Source organism: Phyllobates terribilis, unplaced genomic scaffold, assembly GCF_046119375.1.
Source record: "Phyllobates terribilis strain yellow unplaced genomic scaffold, ASM4611937v1 Scaffold_4__5_contigs__length_816908805, whole genome shotgun sequence".
Taxonomy (NCBI): Eukaryota; Metazoa; Chordata; class Amphibia; order Anura; family Dendrobatidae; genus Phyllobates; species Phyllobates terribilis.
In genome coordinates, this window is record NW_027362764.1 from 463,931,185 (window position 1) to 463,953,797 (window position 22,613).

Here is a 22,613-nt window from a genome sequence, read left to right on the forward strand (position 1 = left end):
CACTGGGTGCTACAGACACACACACCACACACACTGGGTGCTACAGACACACACACCACACACACTGGGTGCTACACACACACACACACACATTTTACCTATATTCTAGAATTGAATGTCACAACCGTCAGGCGGCTCCGGGCAGCGGGATTAGTGCATTTTCCAATTAACACAGTTGTCATCAGAAAGCATACATGTACGGATTTTTTTTTGTTTGTAACACTGGTCTAAACTCACGATAATACAAAACTTCCCCTGCATAGGAGAGGATTCGGTGATGACCATATACTGTATATAAACTTGTGTACACAATTGTAAACAAGACGTAGAAGTTTGATTTCTCATTGTTTATGGTATTCTTGATATTTTTGTTACCCGCAGACACTCCTATGTAAGTGAGAATATCTGAAATACTGTGTGTGGGGGAAATCTGTAGGTACTTTCTGAGCTTTTTTTGTTCTGAATATATATGCTGTGAAATGTCAAGGACACATTTTGTCCACATTTGAAACGAAACGTAACCAAAAAACGATTGTGTGCCAGGGCTATAATAAATATTTAAAAGCAATACATGTTATTACACATTAAAAATGTATATAAATATCCAACAAAACACAACCAAGGACAAATTGGTGGGTGAGCCAATGTGGGAGCCTCATTAATAAGAAGGCACCAATTGCTTATATAAAATAAAGCACAGAGTACCTGTGGAAGAGTATATCATCTTACAAGTAACTAATACATCGGTAATGTCACATATATGCAGTCAGACAGTGTATATAGTAGGAGTGCCAAATTAAATAATTCCCAGATGTTAAATCGCAAAATGTACATACAGTACACAGAGGTTCACCCACCAACCACAAATGCTTCGTCAGGCATGACCTCCGGTGTTATTTTTCTTATTTTTTTTTTTTTTACTTCAGCCTTTTAGAATGTGTAACAATCATTTTGAGGGGTGTTTTCATTGCCATTTTTTATGTAAGAGGAGGGATGTTAAGGCCTATAGAGAATCCAGTTAAAAAGCAATACCCAGAACATGCTCTGTATGCAGCTGACCCAAAAAATATTGTGTTATAGACTTGAAAGTAACATCTATCCACATGATCAACTGTAATTAATGAAAAATATCCTTAAAAAACTGCATGCAAAGCAACAAAAATTTGGGGGGGGGGGGGGGGGGAAGCTATGTATAAATCCTGCATAAACCTACAGTGTTTCACATATGTAAACGAGTAGTTGTCACTAGGGTTGAGCGAGTATGTTCTGTCCGAGTATGCTCGGGCCGAGCTCCGAGTATTTATTACGTTGAATCGCTGCCGTGTGCATGATTTGCGACTGACAGTTTTATTACATGTGAGGAATGTCTATTTCTTACACATTCCTCACATATAATAAAGCTGTCAAACAGTCGCAAATCATGCACACGGGAGCGATTTAACCATATCACCGAGCAGCTGTAACTACTCGGAGCTCGGCCCGAGCATACTAGGCGAAAGGGTTAATAGAACATACTCGCTCAACACTACTTGTCACCAATCTGGTGACTACTGGCTGATACTAGCTTAGAAATGTACGCACCGGTGGTGGATTAGTGGACAGAGCTAGAGTTCGCTCCTTCAGTGCAAGAGGGGCTACGGAGGGCTGTGGGATACAGCTCCGCACGCCAGCATCCTACAGCCCAGAAGTTCAACTCTTGCTAGAAGGTCAGGCCTTTTCGGAGGGCATTAGGGTCACTTATGAGCACTTTTGACACTAACTTATATTCACAAAAATCCCCAGCCTGTGGCTATCCTCTTTTATTAAAAATATGTACTTTTTAAAAGCTTGTCTGCTTTCCCTAAAAATATTTTTTCTTGCTGCAGGATATATTTCAGCATTTGGTATTTGCAGCATTTTTTCTGCATAACCTGCTCTGTGCAGTGAAGAAGCGCCATACATAAAGCAGGTTTTGTTGTATTTTTGCAGATTTTTTTGGTAGGGATTATAAGTGTCACTTGTCTACAAAACATTTATAATAAAGTGCAATATTTTTGCCCCTTCTCATTGCTTTCTATGGGTGAAAAAACGCTGCAAAAAACGTTTTAAGAATTGACATGCTGCAGATTTCAAAAACGCCACTGTTTTCCTATGCAGACACGTAAAAAGCAATCGTGCATGAGATTTCTGAAATCTCATCGCTTTTGCTGGTACTATATAAATCAGCTTTTAGTTTGCATAAAAAAATGCTGCAAAAACTCAGAACCTACCTATACTTAAAGTATAGTAGAAATTTTGCAGTGAAGACTTGTCCACTGTAACAAAGTCACAGAGATACACTCCAGAGGAAGGCACAAATTACATTTTCCATTTCTGTGTAAATAGGGTGATAATTAACAAAAATGGAGAGTCCCTTTCTGAAAATGTAGACAAACTTGTAAGATCATAGGTTAGCTTCAAGTTGTTACCAAACATTAAGTCACTAAGTTCTGGTCAATGTTTAGCATTGGAAATTGCGTGCTGTTAAAGGGAACCTGTCACCAGGATTTCCCCATGTAAAGTATGACCGCATCTTTCTGCCCTGTGATACAGCCCTCTAGAAGGCTGTGTGCATGTCCCCAATCCCCTGTGCAAGGCACAAAAAAGACCTTTAATACTCAGCGATGGTGCTGTCCAGTGTGCTTCTCTGGTCTGGATCCAGCGCCTCCTCTCTTGTGATCGCCGTCCGTCTTTCCTGTATCATGTGATGACACTTCCTAAGTCATCCACAGTGTCCTCCATCGCTCTCCTGTGCAGGCGCACTTCTCTCTGCCCTGCCTTCCATGCTGAAAAATCCTGGAAAATGGGTGATGCAATTCATATACCAGACAAAAAGTGTCACTCCATGTACACACAACAGCTTATTCTGAATTACCTAGAACCCTGTCCACTTTATTCACTCTGCAATGTGTTTTGCCTAGGGATTATTTTTTTTTTTAAATAAATGTGTCAGTTGCGTTTTAGATTTGTTATATTTGATAATATTGACTATAGTTTTTCCGACCTATGCCTGATCTGATCTTCCTACTTAGATTATGCTTTAGCGTGGAAATAGTAGCTTCTAATCTTTCATTTTGTGTTTCTTCCCTTTCTCTCGCTCCCTTGCCATTCTACCTGCTCGCTCTCCTGTGCATCCCACCATGGTTCCCCCCTTGCTCCGTCCAATCAGCTTTTGGTGAAGGGGGTGAATGAGACTTTGGTAGCTCAGAGAGTTGTCCCTGCTCTCATCACTCTGTCCAGCGATCCAGAAATGTAAGTTTCTTTGCTGATTTCAACCTTTAAGCATCCTGATCATAGGAAATGCCCCTCAGTAAACATACTTTTCCAGAAACACTACTTCGGCAAAAAAAATTTCGGTTAAACTGACAAAATTTAAATTGAACCTTTTAGATTAAAACTGATGGTGCATGTCTTACCTGCAGGATGCTTAATATTCTGACTAACACATGTATTACAATGATACCACAGTCTCAGTTGTGTACCTTTCCACTACCTCTAACTATTATGGAGGAGACCAAGTTTACTATCTGCCCATCCACAGTCACAGCTAGCCAAGGTATACTTTCTTTTTACCAAGCAATTTTTTATTGCATGTTGACTGGTTACAGCTCATTCTCCGAGGCATGCAAGAATCCTTAATTGACAAGCGAGTTGCTCCGGCCCTTGTAACCTTGTCCAGTGACCCAGAATTGTGAGTTCCAATAAATGACTCTAATTAATTCTCCTATTTTTACTCTCCCTTCAATAACTAGATTTAAAGTCCATTTTCTAGAAGGTTCTTATTATTGCTTTTAATTGAAGTGTGTTGGAGGCTAGATAAATAGCACTTTACCTTTTCATCTATTCCAGTTCTGTAAGAATTGCTACCATCCCAGCATTCGGTACCATCATGGAGACTGTTACTCAGAGAGAGGTGGGTATGATTGGGAGCTCAAGCAAATGTGACGTTCTTTAAATACTTACTACTAGGACATCATTTATTAAGATTTGATTTTATCGAATATCTCAAGGCTTCTAAACTTTGTTCATCTATGAACATCCTACTGGTAATTTTTAAAGATAACGATCAGTCTGGTTATACATTATTACAAAGTCTGAAGAAGAGAAACGGTCCACTCACTCCTTTCCCATTATCTATTACCATAGAAATTTGTTATACATTTTCTTGCATTTTTTTTTTATTTGATAGCCACTCCTTTTTAATGATTACACAATGTGTACAACACTACATAATATAGGGGGAGGGGTATTCGAATAATGGGAATAATACATTAAATAAATCTTCAGAACAGTGGAACTTGGTAAGTTGCTGCATCTGGAATGGCATCCTACATCTTTATATGCTAGATATACATTTTGTCCCCTTGCAAAATGATTCATTTTCACTTGTATGCCACTATGATATGGTAAAAGGAGAGTGAGATTGTCATTAGCCAGTTGGCTTTTCATAGTGTGAAATGTACATGTTTTGTTTTTTGGATGTAGTTTTATAATAATTCTTGCATTGCAGTTATTAGAAAGAGTAAAAATGCAGCTGGCGTCATTCCTGGAAGACCCCCAGTATCAAGATCAGCACTCCTTGCAGATTGAAATCATCAGGACATTTGGAAGAGTTGGACCCAATGCAGAGCCTAGATTCAGAGATGAATGTGAGTGACCTTGATGATCAGTCATCTTTGGCACAATCGCAGATGGGCGATTATCTTGAGTACACAGGCCGTGTGCCAGCATCTAACTGGGAGTTTCTGTGCTTGTGGTTTACTTGGGGAGAAGAGCTAGCAGTGACCAGACGTGTACATGAATACCACGCATGGAGACAGTCAGTACAAAGAAGCAATGTCAAAATTCTATCAGCCAAAGAAAAATACTAAACTGGGAACTACTTCTGGTTAAAGCAGTCTGTTTGCACGCTCAGTAATGCAGGAGCTGCATTAACTTGTGGGTAGGGTACTCCACAGTCTGACTGCTCTAACTGTAAAGAACCCTTTCCTTCACACAAAATTAAAGTCCCATGATCCTTTGTAAGATACTTGGAAGGAATAAGTCATGTGCCAGTGCTTTGTATCGACCACACATACATTTCTGCATGTAAATTATATCACCTTTCAGCTATCTTTTTTTTCTAATGTAAACAAACATACGTTTTCTAACTTCTCATTATAAGAGAGACCTTCCATCCCATGTAATAATCTAGTTGCCTGCCTGTGAATCGACTGTAGCTCTACAATATCCTCTTCATAATATGGGGCCCAAAACTGGATCCAATATACAATGTCGATTGCTGCCAATGTCTGTCTGGCTAAAAACAGGAAATATAAGTCTAAAATTCGGAATAGTGGCAAGTGTGAAAATTGCAAGGTTTTGTTTTTTTGTAAGTTAATATGGTTAGTGATATGAAAAATTGGGGGGTGGAACTCACACCTTTTATTTTAAAACACATTTAATGAGGTTATCTGGGACTATTTATTTTTTTCACTATGGGCCAAATAAACTAACAGGCAGGAAGTTGCTACCTACCTGCCTGTTGTGCCCAGTACCGTTCTCCTCTGGCACAGAGCGGTCACAGACCGCGGCTGCAGGCAATTCTACAACTTCCACTGACGTCACTTAGACCATGTTCACACTAGGCGTTTTTTTCAGCTGTTTTTATGCAGCTGCATTTTACAGTACTAGCAAAATCTATGCGATTTCAGAAATCTAATGCACACACCTTGATTTTTGTGTCATCAGTATTTTGTGCTTTGCATGTTTTTTTGCACAATTGGGTATGTCACTTCTTTCTGCATTTTTCACCCATTGAAAGTAATGGGAAGTGAAAAACCGCTGAAAAAATGCCTACTGTGAGTATAGCTATTAGGTTTTCCTGCGTTTTTTGTGAAAAAGTACAGCAGTATGTGAAACTCATTTATTTTTGTGATTTTACCATCTTGTCTTGGTCACCTGAGATGGTAGTTTGGATTAGGACAGTTTAATTAAATTAGTGATATATACAATGTAAACATTGGTTGAGCTAGGTGTGAGATTGAACAATACCTGTGGCCCACGGAGGTGTGAATTTGAACAATCCCTGAGCAACTCAATGGCAGACCATAGTGTCAAATAAGATAAGATAAGATAAGATATACTTTATTTATCCCGGAGGAAATTGCGGTATCACAGCAGCAGAACACAGATCTCGAACATGACACATATGATAACATAACATTTGGAATGCTTTAGACATTGCTTTTCAGACATTTGTTAAACACCCCCATAGCTGTTGGAACAAACGATCTCCTGTATTTTTCCTTTTTACACCTTAGTTGTATTAGGCGATTGCTGAATGTGCTCTTCTGTTTCGCAAACAGTTCATAAAGCGGGTGTGTGTTGTTGCCCATTATAGCTCTGCACTTCTTCTTAATCCTATCCTCTACCACCTCTTCAAAAGTCCCAAGCTGTAGGCCCACCGTCGCGCTAGCCTTCTTTATAAGTTTGTTGAGCTTGTTGGCGTCAGCAACACGCACACTGTTACCCCAGCAAATTATTGCCGCAAAGGTGGCACTAGCCACAATGGATTGGTAGAACACCTCAAGCATTTTGCCACACACATTAAAAGACCTTAACTTCCTTAGGAAGTACAATCTACTCATCCCCTTCTTGTAGACCTTCTCCATGTGGCACTTCCAGTCTAGCTTGCTATCCAGGTAAACCCCCAAATATTTGAAACTGTCCACCATCTCCACATCCTGACCGTCAATGGTAACAGGTAGGCATACCTTCTTGCACCTTCCATAGCTCATCACCAACTCCCTGGTTTTCTTAACATTTAGTTCTAGATGGTTAGCCTGGCACCATACTACAAAGTCCGCAACTACCCTTCTATATTCCTCTTCATCCTGGTCCTTCCCAATACCGCCAACTATCACAGAGTCATCCGAGTACTTCTGGAGGTGACAACGGTCTGATTTATACTGAAAGTCAGCTGTGTACAATGTAAAGAGGAATGGCGACAGCACTGTTCCCTGCGGGGCTCCGACACTGCTCAGTACACTATCTGATGTAGCCGTCCCCCACCTAACAAACTGTGGCCTATCCGACAGGTAGTCAATTATCCAATTCACAAGTCCCTCATCCACCGCCATTTTAATCAACTTTCCACGCAGTAAGAGTGGCTGTAATGTGTTGAACGCACTAGAGAAATCAAAGAACAAAGCACGCACTGTGGTTCCATCATTGTCCAAAAAGGAATGTACTGTTTGTAGCAGAGACGCTACAGCATCGTCCACCCCCAGTCCCTGCCGGTACGCAAACTGAAGAGCATTAGTATACGCCATCACCCTCGGACACAAGTGAGCAAGTACTATTCTCTCCAAGGACTTCATCGCATGCGATGTTAAGGCCACCGGTCTATAGTCCCCCGGGGAAGCCGGGAAGGTAGTCTTGGGAACCGGCACCAGGCAGGAAGTCTTCCATAGCACTGGTACTCTCTTTGATTGTAAGCTCTGGTTAAAGAGATGCTGGAAGACAGTACACAACTCATTTGCACACACTCTGAGGACACGTGGACTGAGACCGTCAGGCCCTGCTGCTTTGCCAATGGCCAGCTTACTAAACTGGTCCCTCACGTCATTTTTGGAGACCGAGAAATGATCTATTTCACCCCCTGTTAATTTAGCTAGTTGTTCCCCGGCCTCCTCCCCCTTCCCTGCTGCTACCGCACCTTTATTGCTGAATCTATTGAAGAACTCATTCATTTCATTAGCCATTCTAAGTCCACCACCCCCCTGCTCCGACCTTGCCTTAAACCCAGTCACTAGCTTCATTCCAGCCCACACCTCTCTGGAGCTTTTTTGTGCAAATTGATTTTCTAATTTAACTCTGAATGCCTCACGGGCAATCTTAATTTTCCCCTTTAGGTCTCGCTGTATAATTTTCAATGCCTCCTTGTCCTTCCTTTTAAAAGCCAGTTTTTTCATGTTTAGTAAATGTTTCAACTCTTTTGTAATCCATGGCTTATTGTTTGCATAACACCGAATCTCTTGAACAGGTACTACTATGTCCATACAGAAGTTGATGTAATCAGTAACTCTGCCAGTAATCTCATTAACATCACAATTCTCTTTCATGGTACACAACACCTCCCAGTCTGTACAATCAAAGCAGTCTTGTAACGCCTCCTCTGCTGCTGGACACCACTTCCTTATCTTTTTAATTGTCACTGGTTGTTTGCGGACGTCTGGTTGGTAAGCAGGAGACAATAGTATGAGGTTGTGGTCAGATTTCCCCAGGGGGGGTAATGCAGCCGATGAATAAGCATTCTTAACATTAGCAAAGAGGAGATCCAGTGTGTTGTTGTCCCGTGTAGGACATTTGACATATTGATAGAACTTTGGTATTGCAGATGAGATCTTTACTCGATTGAAATCCCCAGAAATTACAGTTAGAGAGTTTGGGTGTTTAGTCTGAAGCCGGGCCATCACCCCTGACAACACATCCCCAGCAGCCTCTGGGTTCGCAGATGGTGGTATATACATCACAACTACAATAACAAGAGTGAATTCTCTAGGCAGATAGTAAGGCCTGAGGCCCACTGCTAACAGTTCAATATTTGGACAGCAATGTTTCTCCTTAACAGTTACATGCCCCTGATTGCACCATCTGTTGTTAATGTAGAGTATCACTCCTCCACCTTTTTTCTTGCCGCATCTAACTCTCTCTCTATCAGCCCGAACCATTTGAAACCCTGGTACCGAGACACATGAATCTGGGACCTCCTCATGCAGCCAGGTTTCTGTAAAGCACATGAGACTGCATTCCCTAAACTCCTTCTGGGTCTTACTCAGAGCCAGCAGTTCATCCGACTTATTTCCCAGCGATCGTACGTTACCCATGATAATGGATGGGACCACTGGTTTAAACCTTCTCCTCCAGGACTTGATCTTCTTGCCTGCTCTGCAGCCTCTGAAAGGTCTCCTTATTTCCCGTGGAACATTCAGTATTGCCACTGCTGGAGAAGACTTTATCCTGCGCAGTTCCAGAAGACGATCCCTAGAATACACTGCTCGTTTAGCAACAGACCTAGGGTCCACCATCCCGTCATTGTTTCCACCCGTCACACCAGTCCTCTCCATGGCAGATCGTATGCAGTGACCTCCACCGCTCACATATGGCTGTATCCCTGTCACAGGCTGTGGGTAGCAGCATGCATCCTTCAGTAGCATTAGCTGAGATGGTCCGTATTGCGTGCCCCAGAGTGTCTGTACCTGCAGGAGACTTGTAAGTGGTGGAAGAAGATCCAGGTGCAGATCTCGTGCTGTGTGCCCAGCAGCAGTTGATAGTGTGGGAAGTGTTGTATCTTCCATCCCCAATAGACGAGTATACAGGAACGTTGCAATCCAGAGAAGGTAATAAAATAATAAAATAAAATAACTGTAACAAAACTGTAACTGAAATAAAGTAGAAGCTTCTGCTGCTGCAATGGGCTGCCAGTAGTCCGGCGCCGTATTGTCTCCACAATCTAGCAGAGAGGCAGACAGGCATGTCCACACCCTCCGGAGTCAGAAAGTGAATGAATAAATTCATATAAATAGTGAATATGAATAAATAGTGTCCTACAAATAATAGAAATAAATAGTGTCCTACAAACTCCATGCGCTGCCAGTGTCTTAGGTAAAGTATTCCTGAATAATTCACCTCCCCCACTGTTACATTTGTAATTCTTGTTAATATGGTTTCACATATGTATTGCATTGGTGACTTGTGTTCATGCTTCTGTGGTGGAAGCAAAGCTGAACTTTGGGACCTGAAAAACGCACCAAAACCTGCGTTTTTGACGCAGCTTCTTTCTTGCCAAGAGATCAGGTTTTGCTGCAGGAAAAAAAAGCTGAAAAAACACCTAGTGTGAACATACCCTTAGAGCAGTGGCTTCTCGTCTGCTCTGTTTTGTTGACAAAGTGTGACTGCCGATGTGATGCTGATTGACAGTCGGCTCCCCGCTGCCTAACTGCAGTAAGCCCTCTGTCAGCCAGCAAGACATTGGCTGTCATGGTCTGTCAACAGAGTGGAAGAGGAAGAGCTGTTCTCTTGACATGGAGCAGCTGAATCGCTGACAGGAGTAGTTGGTGACCACTCTGAGCCAGAGCCGGGTACAACAGGCAGGTAGTTAGCAACTACTTACCTGTCAGTTTTTAGGCCCATAGTTTAAAAAAAATAAATAAAATTAGTCCTGGATTTAAAATAAAAAACCTTTTTTGAACAGCAGGTCATTTTCTTATGATGCAATGGTCTTTGGAAGGTTTTCTTGTTTCTGCCGATTTCTCTAATGCAATGCAATTTCCTATTTAAAGATACTTTACAACTTAAGACAACATGATATACTTCACCTTTGGCATTTACGTTGTTACACCTTTTGATTTTATCACCTGTTTTTCAGCTTTCTTTCTATTTTGGAACATCACATCTATGTTTCGTCCCATTTCCCCAATTCTGAAATAAAAAATATATTTAGTTGATATCTCAAAAAATTGTAGATGTTATTATTTAAGTTTATATGTATATACTGAAATATTTTTGAGGAAATGTGCTGCTACAGAGCCAGAATTGTTCTTTCAGTTTAAGATACTATCTGTAACTGTAACAGATTGCTTTACATTAGCTTTTACAGGGGACCTAGTAATGCTTCTTTATATACCTTTTAATATACAGTCATGGCCGAAAGTGTTGGTACCTTTTTGAAATTGTTCCGCAAAATGAAGTATTTCTGCCATAAAATTATTGCAGTTACACATATTTTGTGATACATATGTTTATTTCCTTTGTATGTATTGGAACAACACAAAACAACAGAGACTAAAAGGCAAATTGAACATAATTTGACACAAAACCCCCAAAATGGCCGGACAAAATTGCTGGCACCCTCAGCTTAATATTTGATTGCACACGCTATAGAATAAATAACTGCAATCACTCGCTTCCTATAACCATCAACAAGCTGCTTACACCTCTCAACTGAAAATTTCAACCACTCTTTGTCTGAAAAGTGCTTCAGTTCTCTCACATTTGAAGGGTACCTTCTTCCAACAGCAATTTTAAGATGTCTCGACAGGTGGTCAATGGAATTAAGATCCGGACCCATTGCTGGCCACTTCAGAACTCTCAAGCATTTTGTTTCCTTCACTTTGTGTTCTTCTTGAAGTAATGTTTGGGGTCATTGTCCCACTGGAAGACTCAAGACCTAGGACACAAACCCAGCTTTCTGAAACTGGGCACTACATTGTAATCCAAAATCCTTAGGTAATCTTCAGATTTCATGATGCCTTGCACACAGTCAAGGCATCCAGAGACAGCAAAACAACCCCAAAACATCTTTGAACCTCCACCATATTTGACTGTAGGTACTGTGTTCTTTTCTTTGTAGGCCTCATTTCGTGTCTTGGTCTCATCTGTCCACGAGACACTTTTCCAGAAGGATTTTTGCTGACTCATGTACATTTTGGCAAAATGCAGTCTAGTTTTTATTATGTCTTTGTCAGCAGTGGGGTGCTCCTGCGTCTCCTGCCATAGCGATAGTTTCATTTCATTCTAATATGGATGGATAGTTCGCGCTGACACTGATGCAAACTGAGCCTGCAGTCAACTTGAATTTCTTTGGAACTGTTTGTTCTCCACGCTTAGTGTGGCACACACAGACACACAATGCAAAGATTGTCCACTTCTCCCCTTTTTATCGTGTTTCAGGTGGAATTTTAATATTGCCCACATCTTACTTGCCACAGGTGAGTTTGAATGAGCATCACATGTTTGAAACAAAGTTGTTTACCTACAATTTTGGAAAGGTGCCAGCAATTTTGTCCGACTCCTTTTTGTGGTTTTGTGTGAAATGATGTCCAATTTGCCTTTTTTCTTCTGTTTTTTTTTGGGGTTGTTCCAATGCACACAAAGGAAATAAACATGTATATAACAAAACATGTGTAATTGCAAACATTTTTGGGAGAAATACTTCCATTTTCTGGAACAATTTCAAGGGTGCCAACACTTTTGGCTATCACTGTATATATAGCCCTATTTCATTAAGCCCTCGTCCATTTTGTTGAATTAACAAGAGACATATTCTTGACTTGAAACAGAAAAGATTGGTTTTGAATACTGAAATGAAGCCCATGTGCTGTCCTAATAACAGTCAAATGTGCTAGATGACATGAGCATTTGGTATGTGTGGAAAAAGCATGCGCTTCTCTCATTCGGTTTGGCAGTGCTAGTTTCCGTAGTGTTGAATGGCACATGGCTTGTGTACACATCTGAGATGTGAATGGACACTCAGAGCTGCATAAAATGCAGACTTGACTGACAATGAATTAGATAAGCCTTAAGGCAAAAGAAAACCCAATTTTTGCCACTCTACAGCCTAAGGATAGGCCATCAATATGAAAGTCCCAGACAATCCTTGTAAGCAATATAGACAATTAATCGACCCGACATGTCTGTTTTTTAATCAACAAGTTTTTTAGCCTTTGTGAATAAAAGTGAAGAAGTTTTATACTGAACATTGAACTAATGCATCCAATGTTGAGTGGTAAAAATTGTGTTTTCTTTTGCCTTTGTGCAATTTGTATCTAAGAATAAAGAAATGCAATATGGTATGTGGGCACAAGTATTGGCTTTTCAATGGGTTCCATTGCCACAGGTGTATGAAATCCATCCCATTGCCATGCAGTCTGCCTTCATAAACGTGTGCGTTTTAACTAGTTAATGAAAATCAGTTGTGAGTGGTATTATTGAAGACTGGAAACATTTAGGGACCACAGGAGTTCAGCTATGAAGTGGCAGACCTCGTAAAGTCACAAAGCGAGACGCTGAGGGCTGAGCGGCATAGTGCTTACAAGTTGCCAATGTCTGCTGAGTGACTATCTAAGCCTCCTCTGGCATTAACATCAGCACAAAAACTGCCCCCACTGAGTGCTTCATGGCATTTGGTTTCCATGGCTGAGCAGCTGCATGCAAGCCTTACATCACCAAGCACAATGCCAAGCTTCAGATGGTATGGAGAAAAGCACACCACCACTGGACTCTGACATGGAAACGTGTTCTGTGGATTGATGAATTGCACCTCTCTATATGGCAATCTGATGGATGTGTATGGGTTTGATGAATGCCAGGACAACATTACCTGCCAGACTGCATTGTGTCAGCTGTATGGTTTGGTGGAGGAGGGATAATGCCATGGAGTTGTTTTTCGTGGGTTAGCCTAGTCCCCTAAATTTCAGTGAAGCAATGTCATAAGGCATAGTTGGCTGAGTTTGGTGTGGAAGAACTTGTCTGGCAGAGCCCTGACCTCAGCCCCATCAAGCACTTTTGGATTGACTAGAACCGAGATTGTGAGCAAGGGCCTGTAGCTCGTCATCACGGTCTGACCTCATAAATGCTCTGATGGATGAATGGACAAAAACCCCACGGACACAGTCCAAAATCTTATAGAAAGGAGGCTTCCCATAAGAGTGAAAGCTTAGAGCTGCAGAGGGAGGACCACCTCCATATCACAGCTTATGGATTTAGAATGGGATGTCCTTAAAAGATCCAGTGTACAACACTAACTGCCTACAGTGGTCGCCTCGTAAATGATCGTCCAGTGAATTACCAGACTTGTCTGAACTCTCCCTAAATGTCTGGTTTGTAATGAGTTAGAGTTGGGGCTCGCTTTATTGTGATCCTGACTTGACCAGCATTTTGGGCACTATGTAAGTGGGGCCCGATGCAGCTTTTATAGAATATCGTACAGTTGGGTTATTCTTGATGACATGTTCCCTCTAAATGTTATTGTACATGCATACTGAATGGTTTGCTAACAATTTATAACACTGCCCTTTTTGTCTTCTAGTTGTCCTTCCACACCTGCACAAACTATCATTGGTCAATAACCAGCAGTCTGTGGATTCGAAAAGGCTGGACATCGCCACATATTTGTTTGAAGCTTACAGTGCCCTTTCCTGTTGCTGTATCCTTTATGTTGCCTCTTAATTTTTGGCTTTGAATTGGAGGGAAATAGTTTAGTTGTGAAAACTCTTGTCTGTACCGTAATACTTGTCTGCTGCACAAAGGTGTTTTTATTTTGTGTTGCTTTTAAATGGCTTGTCCACTACTCTGACAACCCCTTCTCAGTCCTTATGTTTCCCCCTTGTAAAATAAAAACACTTGTGCTCCTTTCCGGTGCTGTTACAGCGGTGTCTGTACTGGCTCTCCCGTGGATCACATAACATTGTCACACGATCCGTGCAGCCAAACAGCTCTGGTTTCACTCTTCGCGCCTTCGGACGTATCACATGCTTCCTGTAACAATGAGAAAACAGCAGTTTGTTTCCTCTGGATGTATGTGATTTGTCCGAAAGCAGCAAGAGTGAAGTGGCCACTGATTGGCTGCAGGGATCGCGTTACATAACAATGGTGCCCTCACCGGAGGTGACTATAAGTGTCATTGTTTTCCAAGGAGAAAACAGAATTGAGAAGGCGTTGTCAGAGTAGTGGACAATCCCTTTAATGTGATACTAGCCTTATTTACAGAGTGTAGCATAGAAAATATGGTGGTTATAATATGTAGACTTCTTGGTCCTCTTTGCCTGCTAGAATATGGAGATGATGTCTGAAGAGCAAACAGAACATGTTTTGGTGTAAGTAGTTTAGGATAGCACTGCTTCTCCTTGTGGGATCGCCAGCTGGAATTGGGAGACTTATAGACCAGGGAAAATAGTATGCAAATTAGTTCTCTTCCAAGAAGAAGAAAGCTGGCTATTTAGTGCCCCTTTTTAAGTAAGTACCCCATAATTTCTGTCACATGATTTGGGATATTTAGTCAAACCAGAGTGTTTTCCAAAAGGATAATGCCTCTATCTGCAGACATTAGTTTTAGGGTATGTGCGCATGTTCTCGATTTGATGGCAGAAATTTCTGCAAGGTTTCTGCATTTTTTGGCTGCAAAAACGTGCATTTTGATGCGGTTTTTGTTTTTTTTATGCATTTTTGTACAGCAATGAATGCTTTTTTGGAGCTAAACAAAAATATTTGAATAAAGAAACGTATGACATCGCTTTAACCCTTGGATTACCATCGGACATGGGGTGAGTATATTGTGTTAATTTAAATGATTAAAGAATGTGTCTGTTGTATTTCAGATAGTGTTTTACTGTGTGCGTGTGTGTTTATTTAACTCTTTACTTACATGTTTAGTAATGAGGGTGTCTGGTTTACACCTCTTCATCACTAAGCAAAGGGCTTGGTGTCAGAGACACCTAATCCCATTAGCCCTAATTCCCATTCATGTCATTTCTGGGGCAGCTAGGAGCTGATATTTTTAGCCTAGGTAGGGGCCATTAGACCAACATGTTCCCTGGCTATTAATAACAGCTCACAGCTGTTAGGTTATCTGCTACGTCCCCACCATCAGCAACTAGCAGCACTTTGGACGCAGCATATTTGCTGTGTTCTAATGCCTCACTTGTTTTGTCAGTACATGTGAATCCACTGCATGTAATGACATTTCAATCAGTCAAAATCTGCAGCGGAGACTAGCGTCTCTGCTACAGAAATTGACATACTGACGGTGAGTTTGGGTATGTGTTCATGATCTGGAAATGCTGCGGATTTATGCAGCGTCAATCCCACAGCGGCCAGATGTTACATAATAGTGGATGGTATTTCTGGAAATCCCGTGTCCACTATGCGTGCATCTGAGGCTGCGGATCACCCGCAGACACTGACATGCGGCACTTCTTTCAGGACTGCAGCATGTGAAATTCACTTGTGGAGTTGCTAGTCTCCGCAGCAGAAATTTGACCACTAGAATGTATTGAATGCGATAAATCCGTATGGTTCAGTGAACACATGTGGATTTACCTGCTTTCAATAGAACACAGCGTTTTGGACACAGCAAAAATATGCTGCGTCCAAAGCGCTGCTACGTCCGGATCGTGGGCACATAGCCTAAAATTAAAAAAACGGTGTGGGCTCCCTAGTCATTTTCATAACCAGCAGAGGGAAAGCCGACCACTGAGGGCTGATGTTACTAACCAGGGAAGGGGCCATTATCCAAAAAATGTTCCCTGGCTATTAATAACAGCCCTCAGCTGTTTGCTTAGCCTTTACTGGCTAGATTACAGGGGAACCCCAGAAATTTTTTTTACGTAGGGTCCCCCTTTAAAATCTACACAGCAAAGGCTAGGCAGACAGCTGTGCGCTGATCTTAATAGCCAGGGAAGGGCAAATGGATCCTGGCCCCATCTAAGGCTAATAATATCAGCTCTCAGTGGCCCCAGAACCGGCATTTGAATAAGATGCCCCAAATCTAGCGCTTGGCCTCCGCTCTTCCCACTTGCCCTGGTGCAGCCCAGGTTAGTAATGGAGGGCGTCTATAAGACTCCCCCATTACTAACCCTGTAGTAAAGTTTTTGAAATAAAGACAAGGCCAGAATAGTCTTATTTTAAATAAAATTTCACACGTTTTAGTCATTTATTTAAAAATAAAAACACAGTATACTTACCTAATGCCTATTCCCCTGAAGCCATTGTCACCTGTAAGAAGCCAAAAATAAAAAGCAACCATGTTCCTCACCTGTCCCCCGAGATGACATAATCCAGTGTCCCACGAAGATCTTGGTCACTTCTACAGCAGCCACATCAGCAATCACTGGTGTGACTATTGTAGAGAACAGCACTGTATACACTGACAGGAGTGTAATCACTCCTGTCAGTGTATAGCGCTTAGCTGCAGGGACTGAGATCACTGCAGCACCGATGGCGTAAGAGAGGGCACCAGAGCTCTCAGCTGATCATCAGCTGATTGAACTTCAATGACCTCACTCCCACAGCTCAGCGCTATGCACAGCCTGTCAGCGTATAGAGTGCTGCCGGGTGATCGGATCGCCTTGGGACTCTCGTGATGATGAAGTTGAGTATGAAGTGTTTTTTATTTCAATATCAATTTATTTTAACTTTTTTTTACACTGCGCACAGACGCCAGATGAGGAGACTACTTTTCCCCTTGCCGCTCCTGCTCCCGCTCAGTGGGAGCCGCCGTAGAATGATGGGAGGAGTAGTCTCCCGCGGGCAATTCTTTGTGCGTTTTTGCCACGTTTTTGACTCATTGACTTGAATTGAGTCAGTCAAATACGCAACAAGCGTCCGCAGCAAATACGCAAATATTTTTATACCTGCGTTTTTGCTGCGGATTTGACTGACTCAATTCAAGTCAATGGGTGAAAAACGCTGCAGATTTAAACGCAATGACAATCCTGACAGGAAAATTCCTGATCATGTGCACAGCACTTCAGGATTGTCATTGCATTAGCTGGCACAAGGATTCCCTAGCAGTTTTGGCCCATTTCCGCGTGGAAAAAGCGCCGCGAAAATGCACCAAAAACACATCGTGTGCACACAGTCTAAGGTTTCTTGTCACTTATCCATGCCGGGGCAGTGCAAAAAGTCTTCCCTCGTTCCAAAGCTTTGTAGATGTAGCCGTACCATGTTTGTGGCTGCGTACAGTAGACAGTGTCTTACAAATATGAAAAAAAAAACTAACCTTAGGTAATAACCTTGGACATAGAAATGAAGAATAACCCTTCATGCAACAGACATTTCAAAACTTCTCGTTATTGGGACCTTATTAAAGAAGACCTATCACCAAATTTTTCATATTAAACTGCTCACATGATGTAATAATGGCTGCAGAGAGGAATAAACAGTTTTTTTTGTTACCAGATTTTTTTTTAAAATACACTTTTTAGAAAGATAACATCATGCTAAAATTCATGTACATCTAATAGTCTATGGTCAGTAAGGTCAGTAGTGCCCGGACCTCCCTGACTGCTTCCTTAAATTATAGGGTTGCCCATGCACAAGCGCACTGCTCCTATGGCTGAGATACCCAGGCGATTTACACTCAGCAGGAGGGTCTTGCCTCCCCTGCATTTCCATGATCTTCTACATTTGTGTTGCTCTGTCTATGTACCTTATAGGATACATATGTGATGCTGTCCTTGTTTGCCTACATTTATGTGTGATCATGAAGAGCGCAGAAAATAACCATCACTGCTTGATAGAAAATCTGCAATAGGCAACCTTTATAGTGTGGAAATCAGAATAAGTTCTACCAAAGTGTGTGGCTAAATTGTGTAAAACAGAATATACGTATTTCATGTACACAAACCACCCAAAAATAGAACTCTGAACCAAGGTATGTTTACCAGATTTCTGGGGAAAAAAAGAGGAAAAAAAAGTTGCACGTGACAGTTTTGTGTAATAAAAAAAAAATGTGACTTCATGGCACTCTGGCCTGTTTTCTAAATAGGGGATAGGGCACAACTAGAGGGGGGCATATTCAGTCGGTTTCAGATATAGACTAGCCTCAATTCTTAAACCAACTGGTGGAGTAAGAGGCCCTAAATTGTATTAAGGCTGACATAGCTGGTAAATTAAAAGAACCTGTCCTCTCCTCAATAAAGTTTTATACTCATAATGTCTTTTACCCCTTTAAAGGAAATCTGCTATGTCTGATAATGCTATTAACCTGCAGATATAGACTTAGTCTATATCCTCTTATACCTCTTGGAAGGTGCCCGACCATTGTACTTAAACGCAGCTTCTGGGAGAAAATGAACTTTAATCCTTCTGGGAGCCACTGGCTTTCAGTCATACAGATGTGCCCAAAGCAATTACAGTCACCACTCACAGCACGCCCCGGCACTGACTGACTGCTGTCTCTGCACTGATGCACTACTCAGCCACCTGTCCATAAGTGCCGAGACATGCTTACAGTCACCACTCACAGCACGCCCCGGCACTGACTGACTGCTGTCTCTGCACTGATGCACTACTCAGCCACCTGTCAATAAGTGCCAGGACGTGCTTACAGTCACCACTCACAGCACGCCCCGGCACTGACTGACGCCTGTCAATAAGCCGCCTGTCAATAAGTGCCGGGACATGCTTACAGTGGCCTCTCACAGTGCTGTGAGCGATGACTAGCCGCATCGACACGCTGCTGACTCAAGGCCAGTGGAGGAATAACGTTTTTTTCCCAGATGCTGGACTTTCAGTACAGTGGTCGGGCACCTTTCCAACGCTATTAACCTGCTGGTTAATAATAATATCTGAAGTGACAGGTTCCTTTTAATTTGGGAATTAATGATCACCTTCTCTGTTGTAAACATCACTTATGATAGACAGAATATTCATATCGCGCATCCTATAATATGAAGCTGGGAACCAAAGGAATTACCAAGATTTTTTACCAATTATGTTTCAATAAAATACTGTTTTTATCACATATGATATATTACTTACAGTGGTGACATTTAACAGAGTTAATAGTTTTCATCTTTTTAGCCATTTTTCGAAGTTTTCAAGTTCCTCTTTGAGAAATAGTTATCAGAACTAGTTACCTGGGTCATAAAAGGTTTGGACCATCAGAGATGGGAATTGACTTGAAGATGTAATGTGACTTCTACAGAAGTCTTACAAACATCAGCGTTGGTTTAATTCTATAAAGTGAGACATGCTCCTCGACTCTTACCCAATAAATACAGTACTGGCCGCTCTGGCTATCTGTGCCGGGACAGGAAGCCGTGGTGTTAGGTTCTGCGGTGACCTGACTGTAGAGACCTGAGGGTGAATGACTGCAGCAGTCAAGTGATGGGATATTATCCAAGGGACAAAGCTCCTGAATGAAGAGGTACCTATTAGGGCATCTGATGGGTGCCTTCACAGTGTTTGTGTTGCTACATGTGCTTTTAAGAGTTGCTAATAATTTAGCCGTGATTGTATGTTTCCAATAGATTCCATTCTTTTTTTATTTATTGTCTTAATTTCTAATAACCACAAGGAGACCCCTCTAGACCACATGTCTCTTTTGTGCCGGCTAGGACTTGGCTAATGCTTCAAACTAAGTTAGTATTAATATTCTGTCTCGTGCTACAGGAAACTAATGTTCTGTATGTGAGAAGTGTTGCCGCCACTAACTTCCTGGACACTTAATTTATATTTAGTCCGGTGAGTTGTGCAAGGCTTTTGATGATTTCGCTATTATAAATGGCAGGCTTGTGTCTATAAACGAGAAGTTCCACTGATGCGTCAGTCAATAACTGCTTCCTTCCCATCACCTTCCTCTTTTCTGATCCTGCATTAACAGAGTATTTTATTCCTGTGAGTGTTTTGTTGGTTGGTAGATCTTTTAGAGTAGTAAAATCAGATGAAAGCCCTCATTTGTAGTGACCTAGAGATAGATCTTTACTGAATTTCTGTTCACTCTTGGTGTAATTGGATTTATTTAGTCTGTGAATCATACTGGCATGGCTATTATAGTTGGCACAATTTACCATTATTTAACTGCTTCAGGTTAATTGGTACCATTCTTTTAACCTGGTCATATTCAACAGCTATTCCTCCCTACTTCTGAATACACCTCTGTCTGTTTACACGGACCGATTGGTGGCATGATAGGTAAAGGCTCATATCGTCAGTCATTTAAATGCCTGTTTACACAGGCAGACCAAAGTATACTGAGTGATCTGTAATAGATTGCTCAGCACGCATAAGCTGCCATAGTTCTCTGCAGTATGAGTCCTGTTTACACAGGGCGATGAGCCGCCAAATACAATGATATATCGTGTCACCCAATGAACAAGCGCTTTGATTGTTCACTGGGTGATTGGCAGCCTGATTTCATGGCAAGATAATTGTGAAACAAGTGTTTTTAAAAGTGTTAGTTCACGATTATCTTTTAGTATAAATGCAGCCCTAAAAACGTGAACAGCCGGATCTATCCCAAAAAAAAACAAGAATAGTTACCACTCTCCCAAGTCACACCAAAAAAACGTAAATGGAGCGTGTCACACTTCCAAAGATAAACTGGAGAGATGATGTAGCATCTTGTGCAGACTAAGGACTTGGCCTCACAGATTTGGATTTAGCAATCAAGTGAGTTCAGTTCCAAGGTGTTACTGGATTCCCCAAATCGGTTATATTTTCTTCTATTGTACTTCTCCTGGGGGTAAAATTATTCAGCTTAGCCTTCTTATTGTCTTTCTTCTGCAAGGTATTTTATTGTACTTACAAAAGATTTATAAAACACAGCATATAAAAGATTATGTAAAGCCTCACTCAAGTTTCACCATTGTGGCTTCTTTGGGGCACGGTTAGCTTTAAACTCCACCTCATATTTATTATAATTATCCATGTCCATCCCAAACACATATATAGACAGCTTTTTCGGTATAAAAAATTCACTAAATGACAGCTATCTTTATTCTGTCGGAATACAATCTCCCGAAGATTAAATAAAAAGGTATTAATGACTAATGACAATAAATAATATGAATATAGCCATGTGAAATTTGTGTCAGAAAAGCAGCCCCAAACCATGACATTGCCACTACCATGTTTCACTGTAGGTGTTTGTTACGTTACATCATTACATTTTCTAATTGAGCGGTTTATATAGTGCTTGCCATCACTACCAAACAGATTGAACTTGGATTCATCCGACCACAACACCTTAGACCAACCTGTCTCTTTCCATTGGTTGTGTTCTTTGGCAAACTCAAGTCGGACCTTCCGGTTCTTTGCAGAGATGAAAGGCTTCTTGACTGGAACTTGTGCATTTAACTCTACTGCTCTTAGCTGTCACACCACAGTTTGGTGACTCACTTTGAACCAATATTCTTCGTTCACTTCATGCGAAATCTGTACAGCACTTTTATGGACATCAGATACTGACTTTTACTTAATAATGTGATCAACTACGGAGGAAGTTTTGAGTGGTCATCCACTTCTAGGTGTGTCAGCTGCTCCATAACCTTCTTTTTCTTTCTTTAATATACGTGACACTTGACTATGAGAACAGTTGAATTCCATAGCTACCTCTTTTTGGCTTTTGCCTGACTTCACTCTCAGAAAAATAAGCTTCCTGACATCTAGTGATAAATTTGGATTGGTGTTTGGCATGTTTTTAACCTAAAAACACACACAAATTTTTTTTTAACCAAAATTCGACTACCCATGACAAAATATGCAACAGATTTGGCCCAGCAAATGTTGAAAACTAACACATAATGGGATAAAACAATGTCAAACACAATTTTTGTCCTTATAGCTGACAACCAGTTGCTTCCTGTTTACGAAAATCACCAGGAAAATGGCATCACAACAACCAGACAGAAGTAATCACACTTTTAAAAAAAAATACAAAGCTTTTGGTTCCCATTGAATGTCAATATTCGGACCTTTCAGTGACATAGTCTTTAGCGAGAGAATATCCAGTAACTTTCCCTCACATTATTTCTTTATTTGGGTCTCCACCTCTCCACTTTTTATATACTTTTTCTATTGCTTCAAGCGCACCAGTCAGCAGGATTGTGCTCAGTAAACTACATACACTGTCAGGTGGTTGACATTACACTGATTAATATGATACCTTAGTTGAAGAAATCCTTCCTGTGGTTCTTGTGTAATCTTTACTTTCAGTTTGGAGATATTGATATGCTCAGGCTTCAGGGCCGCCTGTGAGGGGTGCTCTATCTGGTGCTCTTCTTACATATTCATCTGTATGCTCTTATGACAGCTCACTGTGCCTTCAC

General features: G+C 41.3%; 1 protein-coding gene across 4 annotated transcripts in view; it reads left to right on the forward strand.

The window, feature by feature from the left end:
• Positions 1 to 22,613, forward strand: part of RELCH (RAB11 binding and LisH domain, coiled-coil and HEAT repeat containing) — a 175,672-nt gene that overhangs the window by 139,889 nt on the left and 13,170 nt on the right. For 3 of the 4 annotated variants that reach the window (XM_073678653.1, XM_073678657.1, XM_073678656.1), the window contains 4 exons: positions 3,188 to 3,270; positions 3,868 to 3,931; positions 4,529 to 4,667; positions 13,871 to 13,987. In XM_073678653.1, coding sequence (XP_073534754.1) covers positions 3,188 to 3,270; positions 3,868 to 3,931; positions 4,529 to 4,667; positions 13,871 to 13,987 — 403 coding nt within the window. Of the gene's footprint in view, positions 1 to 3,187; positions 3,271 to 3,626; positions 3,710 to 3,867; positions 3,932 to 4,528; positions 4,668 to 13,870; positions 13,988 to 22,613 lie in introns of all 4 variants that reach the window. The other variant, XM_073678655.1, reaches the window with a different exon arrangement.